This window comes from Perca fluviatilis, chromosome 12 (genome assembly GCF_010015445.1).
Source record: "Perca fluviatilis chromosome 12, GENO_Pfluv_1.0, whole genome shotgun sequence".
Taxonomy (NCBI): domain Eukaryota; kingdom Metazoa; phylum Chordata; class Actinopteri; order Perciformes; family Percidae; genus Perca; species Perca fluviatilis.
Genome location: NC_053123.1, coordinates 2908771 through 2920204, shown reverse-complemented (window position 1 = coordinate 2920204; position 11434 = coordinate 2908771). Strand labels below are relative to the sequence as shown.

General features: G+C 42.0%; 1 protein-coding gene across 5 annotated transcripts in view; it reads right to left on the bottom strand.

Moving 5' to 3' along the window:
- Window positions 1-1455: 1455 nt before the first annotated feature.
- pde9a (phosphodiesterase 9A) overlaps window positions 1456-11434 on the bottom strand; it is a 50171-nt gene continuing 40192 nt past the window's right edge. For 3 of the 5 annotated variants that reach the window (XM_039818764.1, XM_039818762.1, XM_039818766.1), the window contains 10 exons: window positions 11283-11369; window positions 10838-10942; window positions 9116-9198; window positions 7803-7959; window positions 6885-6998; window positions 3971-4075; window positions 3227-3355; window positions 2061-2156; window positions 1911-1975; window positions 1456-1809 (listed from right to left, as the gene is read on the bottom strand). In XM_039818764.1, coding sequence (XP_039674698.1) covers window positions 1925-1975; window positions 2061-2156; window positions 3227-3355; window positions 3971-4075; window positions 6885-6998; window positions 7803-7959; window positions 9116-9198; window positions 10838-10942; window positions 11283-11369 — 927 coding nt within the window. In that variant the 3' untranslated portion in view covers window positions 1456-1809; window positions 1911-1924. The other 2 variants (XR_005641062.1, XM_039818765.1) reach the window with 2 other exon arrangements.

The following is an 11434-nucleotide window of genomic DNA, read 5'->3' as shown; positions in this document are numbered from 1 at the left end:
CTCAAGGTCAATTTAGTAGCTGTTCTGGAGCTTTCAACCATATGACATGATTTTCATTGGCAGATGGAGTTTGCTTCTTGTCCATGTTCACAATCTGGACGAGAAGTGCTGGATAAAATTCACACTAGCCTTCAAATCAACCCTTTCATACTGAAGAATCTAGATTACCAAGGATACCTTCGCAAACCCAGTATGTGGACACCTGAAGATTACACCTACATGTAACACCCATATGTATGTACTGGTATATACCCACACAGTGTTAGCGAAGAGTTTCCTATTTTCACATCCAGCAGACACCAAGCATAATTATCATTCATTTGGAGTTGTTTGTGGCCACCTGATGAACATTAGTCCAATATTCTCTCTCTTTTTTTAGCTCTGTTTTGGTCTCCACCAGCTCCCGAGGGAAATATCTCGTCTCTTTAGCTGCTGAATGCTCCACTATGTTCACCACCGAGTCTCTCACTGTGTCTGTCTGCAGCAGGTAGAGTACAATGGGTTGTACAGAGATTTTTCTCAAAAACAGCTGCCTGTCGGAAATGAGATTGAGAGTGCTAAGAACCAAAACATTAAACTTGCGTGTCGTAAAACCAAAACAATGAGCTCTATAAGTTCATCCCTATGACTGATCCATGGCGCACTGCACCATTGTTAACATAAAAGTATGAGTGCAGCTATGAAGCCCTTTAATTCCAGTGAATATTGTGCTTATAGACCTTTTTCACGGCAGACATGTTGACATGTCATAGTAGGAAAAGCCCAGGTGTATTCAAACCCATTGCTGATGGTTGCATTCCACTTAGGAGAGGTCCTGGTATTAAACCATTAATGATTGCTGCATTCCACTTAGGAGAGGTCCTGGTATTAAACCATTACTGATGGCTGCATTCCACTTAGGAGAGACCCTGGTATTAAACCATTACTGATGGCTGCATTCCACTTAGGAGAGGTCCTGGTATTAAACCATTACTGATGGTTGCATTCCACTTAGGAGAGGTCTTGGTATTAAACCATTAATGATGGCTGCATTCCACTTAGGAGAGGTCCTGGTATTAAACCATTACTGATGGCTGCATTCCACTTAGGAGAGGATAAAAAATGCATTCCACTTAGGAGACCCTGGTATTAAACCATTACTGATGGCTGCATTCCACTTAGGAGAGACCCTGGTATTAAACCATTACTGATGGCTGCATTCCACTTAGGAGAGGTCCTGGTATTGTTCATGCTGACTCACTGAAATATCTTACTGGGACACTTGATGGAATTGAGCCATCATTAAGGTTATCAATTTCAGCTGTGCTTTTCCTACTATGACAAGTCAACATGTCTGCTGTGAAAAAGGTCCCTCCCTGAACAAATCTGCAATAAATCAAATTACCACAAACTAAGAATCAGAATGTTATATGTTCAAAAATGAATAATAAGCAGAGACATCAGTTCACACAGGACTTTGTACTTAAAGTAATCCTTTTATTTTTTTTGTAGGAAAGAACACGGGTCACTAAAAATCTGTACAATCTGTAAAAAACAACACATTTCAAATAAAAAACAATGCAGATATGTATCTAATCTGTGCTGTACAAATGTTGACATTTCCTGAAACGCTTTGGATTGTCCATCAGTAGTTTGTAACGCTGTCTCAGAGCTGCTTCTCATAGCCACTCCATCACATTTCTGTGACAGACTGGTAATCCACCTTATTTCCTCCCAGATCACACATCCCACCGGTCCTCTGCGAGGACGTGTCGCGACAACTCAGGTTTACTTTACGTCACACTGCTCCACTCTCACCGCTCACTGGTGCTGAAACAGACATTAGATTTATAAAGATAAAAACTGTCCGCGTTGGGAAACCCGGCCATACACTTACACAAACTTTTCAAAAAAGTTCTGTTCTTTCCTACCTTCATAAAACCTCTCACTTCTTCTTCCCTCCCATGGTCAAGCTCTCACTTTTGTTTTTCTGCACCTGGAGGGAACATTACTAGTTATTGGTCACAATCTGCACCAAGGACAAAGCACCTGCATCCGCACGCTTCTAGAAATCCTCCAACCTCGTTCATGGCGTCGTCAATCTGTTTGAGCTCTTCGTATCGGTCTCTTGACTCTCTGAGTGGCTGCACCATCGCCTCCTCAATCTGTGGGAACAGCTAGTACACACACACACACACACACACACACACACACACACACACATACACTAAGTGTGAGTATCATCACAGCAAGCACCTCATGACTTTGTGTTTATATAACTGTAACTGTCTCTAAGCGGCGGCGTGTTTGTTTAAAGCTATAGTGCGTAGATTCTGTCTCCCCCATGAGAAATTCTAAGTCATGACAACAACACTGTCGCAGCGCCCACATGACGCAAGCCTTCAGTGATCGCAAAAAAAAACAAAAACATGACGGACTCTTCAGAAGAGGTCATTATCTTGTGATTTTGATGTCCTCTTCGTCTCCGAAGCTGAACGCTGCCGTTGTCCTTTCTCAGCGCTGATGTAAAAACGCATCGCTGGCGCTTCTGCGCGCAAAATTCGCTGCGCTACGCCGTTTTGTAAACACAGCCATACTGAGGAATACAGAGGGAGTTTTGTGGAGCTTAGTTAGCTAGTTAGTTAGCTAGTTAGTTAGCTCATTTGGCAATGGCTTAAATGTAACGGACGTTCATTCATGTAAAATAGTCGTGCACAATAGCTTCAAAGTTAACATGAAGACTGGTTCTGTGTGATGGGTTCCTGTCTAAAATGATCAACAGTGAGCAGTAAGTTGATATTATGACATGTATGTATCTTCATCATTTGGCAGCATCACTTGCAGCTGTAGAATCGAACACATTACCATTTTACATGTAAAATGCACTTTTACACTTTTTTTCCCTTCCATCATGGACATTTTTTGAGGGCAGTTTATACATCTCAAACTCAGAACTCAGAGACTCCAATAAATGGTGGACAGTAAATATACTTAACTGACAGAAAAAAAGATTCTCAGCAACAAAGATGAAATAATGAATTACCGATTGCCAAACCAGATCACGAGAGTGTTAAATTGTTCCGGAACACTCACATGCTGCAGAACTGATTAACGCTGAAGATATCATCAAAAGAACGCATTCAAATGCTACATCACGTCGGGGATAAATACCTCCAGAACCAGTGGCACCCCCCTCTTTGCAACTCTGTTACTTTGCCCTTTCATTATCACTGTGCTGCACCCTCACCTTCATCACAGTCTCAAACATGGGGATGAGGACAAACTTGATGAAGCCAATCTGAGCCGTCGGCTTGGTGACCTTTTCTCTGTCCATGAACGGAGCCACAGGAAGCCCTTCAGCCTTCTCCCTGTCGCTCTGAGCAGCACACACACACACACACACACACACACACACAGACAAGAAGACCATTTTTAACAACAGGAGGGACAAATGGCTTTAGCTGACTCCCTTTGCCCATTCATGACGCTACACGTGATTAATACAGCTCTATATAGCCTGTAGCAGATTACAGCAGATAGTCTCATTATGGCTACATGATGGAGTCTGACCATAACCATAGAAAAATAGAAAATAATGACCCTGCCTAAAAGAAAAAAAACTACAAACTAGGGCTGCACAATATCTTATTTTTTTTTTTCGCTTTTTTTTTATTAACTTCCAACAAAACCAACATTCCAAAAAATACAAAAATCCACAAAAAAAACCCCATTTTTTTTTTTAAAAAAAAAAAAAAAAAAAAAAAAAAAAACTTTTTGTTCAATAGAACTGAGTACACTTTAATATCCGTTTATTTATCGCGTGTAATATCATGTAATTATCGCGATATTCAGCAACGTTTTCGCAAATCGCATATTCTCCTCCTATTGTGCGGCCCTACCGCAAACACAAAAATGATTTGATTCTGTTGGGAGTTTTGGTCTTCACAGTGTTTGTGTCGTGGCTCAGGATTCTCCACATTGATTGCCCCACCTGCATGAAGTACTCCTCCAGCAGGCAGTCGACCCAGGGCTCAGCCACCTCCATGGGCCGCACCTCGTTGGAGATGTCGCAGCACTTGATGAGCACCATCTTCAGCTGCACAGAGCACAGGGTCAGAGGTTATTATATTACCATGCAAAGGAACATTTCAATGTTTTCAATACATTCATCTTGGAGTCATGATATTATAAAGGAAAAGAAGCAATATTTCTATGAACACATTATTTCTTTAGTAGTGATAAGTAGCCTAATGTTTTATTTGTTATGTGTCTTTGCATGTTTAACTGAAAGGGTAACTACCGTTTCTTCCCAACCTGGACCCTATTTTCCTGTCTTTGTGTCTAAGTGAGTGATGGGAACAACAATCTTTGACATTGCAGATTGCTGCAGTCGGCAGAAGTGAAACAAGCTACAATGTAAGTTAATAGGACAATTGTCCAGCTTGTATTTACCATCACAAAAGGCTCAGATTATTATTCTAAGTGTCTGACAACATTATGGAAAGGATCCCTTCAGAGATAGACCTTTAAAACCTCTTTGAGACCTTTCTGTTTAACCAGAAACAGCTCTGAAGTCGCTAGAACTAAACCCACCAGACTCCATTTAAAAAAACAATACTTTTAGCGTGTATAGAGCCAACATATTATCACATGTAAATCAGTTAACTATGTGTTTATTTCAATCAAAACTAGAGGTGGGATGGTTGGAAAAGTGGAAAGACGACCCAAAATGGCTTTTCATTAGCCTGGTTGACACCAGACCCTTCTCAGTTGTAACTGAGAGTGGGTCTGGGAAAGGTCCATTGACAGGGAGGATCTTACTCTTTAACAGAAAGGTCGACCTCCTTAGAAGTCCTTTCCATAATGTTGTCAGACACTTTATTAATCGGAGTCTGTCAGTGGCACAACGAGCACTTTTGTGAAGGTAAATACAAGCTGGACAGCTGTGTATGTGCGTGTGGTAGGTTGGGGTGGATGGTTGGGTCATGCAAACATATGACTTTCATCCAGGAGACCCGTGTATGTGACCTTTGCATGAAAGTCAACTTTTGTGACTTTTTTTATGTTGACTTCACTTCCATTCGTAACTTAGTTTACTTAACAAACATACTTATTTTAACCACAATCTTTACCTAAACCTGTATATATCTATGCCTAAACCTAACCAACCAGCTTTGTTGGATTCACAATGTTTAAAACTGCGTCGATGGCACGTGATTCAGATGGAGGGCAGGAAGTGAAAAACAGCATTGACTCAAATGGAGTCATTTTGTTAGTGATATTAACTGGAAGTTTGGTGCTTTCCACAAACTCTACGCAGCCTTTTTAAAAACTACATTCTGCAGCTGCACCACGATCCTGCGTGCTCAGAAATATAAACATAGAATCTCCAATATTATAGGGGTTGTGTTCCATCAGTGCCACCAATCACATAATGAGTGATACAGTTAATTATTTATTGATCCTACGTGTCTAAAGCTTTGTACCGATTTTTACTGTTTAAACTGATTGTGTGCAACGGAACTGCTCTAAGCAACTGACAGCTGTCTGAGCACAGAGTCCCAGTGGTATAGAAAAAGGACATGCAGAGGTGGAATTCTGAGCTCAGGGTGACTGGATGCTGTGTCATATTTGGATGTGAGGGCAAAAACTGCTGTTCAAAGAAACTGACTGGCAACACATGAAAGCATAACTTTAGGAAGTCCTGAGTAACAAACTAATATCCAATTAGGATTTTGATTGTGACACACAGTAAACCTCCACTTATTAATGCACTTTGATAGGGACTGAACCAATTAGGAAATAAAACAGCGTCTGGCTCCGACAGAGAGCAACTCAAGGTTTATTGAAGCGAGCAGGTTAGGTCTTCCAGAGTAACTGACCCTGAGTTTAAGTTACCTCTCCTTCTGGAACTGGAAACCCAGAGTTTCCCTCTTCGCAGTTAACAAACTCAGAGTTTTCACTAGGAATGCACGGCCGACTACCGAATCCACTGGTTAAGATTCTGCCGAATCCAAAACAGAATACCGAATCCTCCTCCCATCCTCAGTGCAGTAACACAGTCAACACATTAATGAAGTAAACAACGTCCACAGCCTCTAAAATAGTTAAATGTAACAATTTAATGTTGAATTCACACGCTCTTTTCACATCGTAGGAAAGCACATCGCTATCGCCAGATTAAAATTTTCGCTAAATAGTGTATGACGAAGGCAAGTTGGGTGGGTGAAATTAGAAAGCTAACGTTAGCTAACGAGGAGCAGCAGCCGGCCGTTCGGTCGCTCCGCTCCCACTGTAGGGAGACTCATTCGCCGAGAGAACGGCTGACAGCCCGGGAGAGGCACCGTCTGGTTAACACCAGTTCTTAGCTGGGACTGTCCTTCCTTTGCCGTACCTGAAGTTGCTGTGTTTTGGCTGCTGTCTGGAGATTCCTTCATGCACAACTCGTATTCTTTCAGATGTTTCAGACCAGATGTTTTAACAGCGGCCATTTTGTGTATAGTTTAGGGTCCTCGCCACCACGAGACAAATCGGCATTGTAAATTGAACATGTAGCTGGACTTGAATCTCCTTTTGACTGAAAGTTCTGCCAAACAACACTTTCTGCTCACCAGTTCCATTTTCACTTTCTCACAGTCTGCTGCATTGAACGCTCCACCTACGTAAACACCTTACCGAAATCAATGCCGCCATTACGTCGACCAGCGTAGCGCGCGTAGTGCAGGCGTAGGGTTCGGTTCGGTGGGAAAAAATTCTAAGGTTCAGGAGAAACCCAATATTCGGCCGAGTCCGAAGCCGAATCCTGGATTCGGTGCATCCCTAGCTTTCACTAAAGCCGCCCTCTGGAGTACAGCCCCTGTGTGAGAGGCTTCCTAAGACTTGTTTATAAATCAAAGTGTTCTTACACAGGTGGCATGCTCCTCGTCTGCGTAGTCAAAGCTGTCGACTTTCTGCTTGAAGGAGTCCAGGATCTCACCGTGTCGTGCCATGTCTGTAGCCAGGATCAGTGTGATGGTTCCCTAAAACACAGCAAAAGAGAATCTCATCAGTACGCACACACACACGTGCACACGCGCACACCCTAACCCTAATCCTAACCATAACTTGTTATGACAAAAACCGAATGACACTTACTGACAGAAGCGTTATGTCATAAACTTTATGACTTGTTTGTAATGTTCAGTGTCATGTCACGTTTATGTAGATACCTTCAAGTAAAGTGTAACCGGTGGCACCCATTTTATTACTATGGATGGCACTCTTTACTTGTCCTTTCAGATTCCCCTTCCCACTTTCGTTTTTCCCTAAATCAGCTTTACACTTGTTTAAATCATCTTAGTTTACACTGTCTGAAAGTATGTATTCATGTATTTATATTTAAAGTCTTTAAGGTCTTTTTTCATGGCTGCACAATTCCACCATTCCACAACACGCTGTGTCCTTACACCCTTATTACACTTGATATAACATTAATCAGTATAGCCCAATCAATACTGGACTTTTGAGGCCAATACTGATATTGATATTTGGGAGTTTAGGAATACTGATAACAATAATCAATATTGCTGATATTATATATTTTTTATGATAGAAACAATGTTTTAAAGATTTTTTAGTGCCACTTTTAGGCCTTTATTAGATAGGACAGCTTTAGACATGAAAGGGGAGAGAGAGAGGGGGAATGACATGCAGCAAAGGGCCGCAGGTCGAAGTTGAACCCGCGACAGCTGCGTCGAGGACTAAGCCCCTGTATACGGGCGCGCGCTCTACCAGGTGAGATAACCAGGCGCCCAAACAAACAACGTTTAAAACAGATCCCCTACCTGTCGTATCTGTTTGAAGGCCTCAGGGTCAAAGTTGGAGAAGATGTTGCAGTCGGGCTGAGATAAGATCTGGAAGGCCACAGCACAGTGGTGGTTCTCCAGAGGGGAGATGTCGTTGTAGCGAACTGACAGCTCTGTTCTGGCATTGATCTGGTACCTGGGAGAGAGATAGAGAGAGAGAGAGAGAGAGAGAGAGAGAGAGAGAGAGAGAAAGAGAGAAAGAGAGAAAGAGAGAGAGAATGGGAAGATCGAAAAAGATGCAAACTGTAAGATGTATTTCTCATGGCACAGAAACCACTGAGTGTGAATCTTGTTTGGATGTTATTATCATACAATCTGTGATGCGTTGGTGTTTTAGTTCCGGTGCTCTTATCCCCGGCTCTCTGCAGCTCTGTGCGCCGCTGTTGCCTGGAAAAGGCAGCAGTGTCTGTGTCGCCAGGGACCACCGGTAATAACCTTTTTGGTTCATTAAATGTATCTGAATTCACGATTATGTAGGATCTCACTACAGACATTCCTGTAATCTTACGTTGCATTGTCTGCAGTATTACTGTATTATGTATCATTATCAGCTGGAGCGTGTAGAGCGTGCTTGATGCGTTATTGTTAAGCGGTGTGGATGCTCACATCGTTATAGTTATGGTTATACAGTAGTTATAGTTATGGTTATACTATGGTTATACAGTAGTTATAGTTATGGTTATAGTTATTGATCTTGGTGTGGACCACCATTAAGTGTGGTGTTAATCCATATTTTTCCTATTTCCTGCTAATCCCATTAAAAGACCAGAACCAACAGTGTGTTAGTCCTTCTCTCAATACTTTCTACCTTATGTCTCTGGCTCATTGGTTACTATGCTGAAGACATACAGCTTTAAAAACACCTATACAAATATATAGTTTCATATTTTGAAAGTTTTTTTTATCGCATACTCACCAGGCCTTGTAAATCTTCACGACAACAGTGTGTGTGTGTGTGTGTGTGCGCGCGTGCATGTGTGAGTGTGCGTGTGTGCATGCGTGTGTGTATGCGTGCGTGCGTGAGTGTGTGTGTGCGTGCGTGCGTGAGTGTGTGTGTGCTTGTGTGCATGTGTGCATGCGTGAGTGTGTGTGTGCATGTGTATGTGTGTGTGTGTGCGTGCGTGCATGCTGAGTGTGTCGCGTGTGAGTGTGTGTGTGTGTGAATGCGTGTGTGAGTGTGTGTGTGCATGCATGTGTGCGTGAGTGTGTGTGTGTGTGTGTGTGTGTGTGTGTGTGTGTGTGTGTGTGTGTGTGTGTGTGTGTGTGTGTGTGTGCGTGCGTTTGTGTCTTACGTGTTGTTGAATCCGGGGTGATCAAGATCGTGACACACAGCAGCTGTCATGAGAATCAAAATGTCGACCTGAGTGAACTTCTCCTAAAAAATGAACACAGAAATCCAGACATCTGTATATTTATCATCCACATGTGCGATAATATCTTCCCCCCTCAAAATGCCACATAGAATCTGTGTGTGTGTGTGTGTGTGTGTGTGTGTGTGTGTGTGTGTGTGTGTGTCTGTCATCCCTAACAACAGAGGGAGACTCTGAGAAGAACAAGCTCCCCTTTGCCTTTTTTCTCCTCTTTCTTTTTTTTTCAGACAGACGTCTCCCCTTCACTACATCCCCGGCCTCCTCCTCATCCTCTCATTCTTTCTCCCATGAGCTTTCCCAATCCCCTGATGTCTTCTCTCCACAGCTCAGCTTGTTTCCCCTCCCCCTGTCCCATCACAACTACAGCATGACTGCATGTATCGCCTTCAAATACATGCATTCAAACAATGACTTGACTTGAACTCTTTAAGGGAAAATTCCACCTAAACAAATAAGGAGCTTCAGATGATAATAAAAAAACGATGATGCAACAAAGCAATACAGCGGCGCATCTCATAAAACAACCATTCTGCAGGCAGTCATGGCACTGAAGCTGCTTATGGAATATCTTTAAGTACTAAGATAATATAGTTCTAAATAATAATAATAATAATAATACATTTTATTTATACAGCGCTTTTTAAAGTACAAGACACTTTACAGTAATACCATAAAAGCAGGTGAAGCAATAAAACATAAAACAAGCCTTTTAAACAAGTTATTCCTTTCCAGGGCTACTCCGATGGTTTAGTATTACATTTCCGTGACGTTAGAGGACATTACACACTTTATACAACTGTTTTCACCGGCTGGGTGGGACTCCTCGTGATGAGCAAGTTCAACTTTGCCATAGAAACTTGGTGGTGAATGCCCCTTTAAGTCCCAGGTCTTTATGAGCAATGTACAAAGTCCAGATGCTGACTATTAAATTCATAACATTAAATACAACATCTGGATCTATCAATGCTGTGTTACAGTGCATTTTACTAACTGGGACCAACACATAGGGGCGCAGGGTAGCTCACTTGGGAGAGCGTGCGTCCCATGTACAGAGGTTCAGTCCTTGCAGCAGCAGCCGCAAGTTCAATTCCAACCTGTGACCCTTTGCTGCATGTCACTCCCCTTCTCTATCCCCCTTAGCTGTCCTATGTAATCAACGCCTAAAATGCCCCCCGAAATTTAAAAAAATAAAATAAAAATAATATATATATATATATATACACACATATATGTATTTATATATATATATATATATATATATATATATATATATATATATATATATATATAAAGGGTATGTGGTGTATTCATTAGTAGTTTCTATTAATCCCCGATTTTATCAGGTCAAAACATGAAACTTCGCTTTCAAGTCTCCAGTCAAGTCCTTATTAAAGATTATTTTTTGGGCATTTTCGGCCTTTATTTTGACAGGTCAACTGAAGACATGAAAGGGGAGATAGAGGGAGAACGACATACAGCAAAGGGCCACAGGTCAGAGTTGAACCTGGGCCCCCGGCGTCGAGGAGCAAACCTCCATATATGGACGCCCACTCTACCAACTGAGCTACCTGGGCGCCCAAGTCAAGTCCTTATTGACGCAAGCCTCGAGTCTCACAGCAGTCAAGTCTCTAAGAAGCAGATTACCTGAAGGTTGCAGAGGCAGATCATGCTGTACATCATCTGGGTGACACAGAAACAGTGGCGGAAGTTGTGGAAGGGGTTATTCTTGTAGTTGTCATGAATACAAAGCTACATAGAGAGAGATACAGACAGACAGACAGACAGACAGGAGGGTTGAGATCTTTGAGCTTAAGGGCATCAAACAGAAGAATAAGAATACATTTCATTTGTATAGCCCTTTTAAAAAGGTACTCAAAGGCACTTTACATGGTAATAAAAAAAAACAGAAGCAGTAAAAGCAATAACACAAAGCAAACAACTACAACAATAAAAAAGACGATGTGGGAGATCAGCAAAGAGCAGAAAGTATTTTGAGATATTGTTCTGTTCAGGGAAAAGGCCCATTCAATGGGGATGGTGTTGGTTGGTGTCTATGTGAATGTGCACATGTACTGGGTCCGAGTCTCACCAGCCATCTCTTGAGTGTGATAGGGTTGATGCTGAAGTCTTTGACCAAGCCCAGGTCATGGTACATATGTTCCAGACAGCTGAGCATCTGGAAGAACAAATCATAAAAATATCATTGATATGTCTGTATACAGTGAGGAATGGAGATATGAT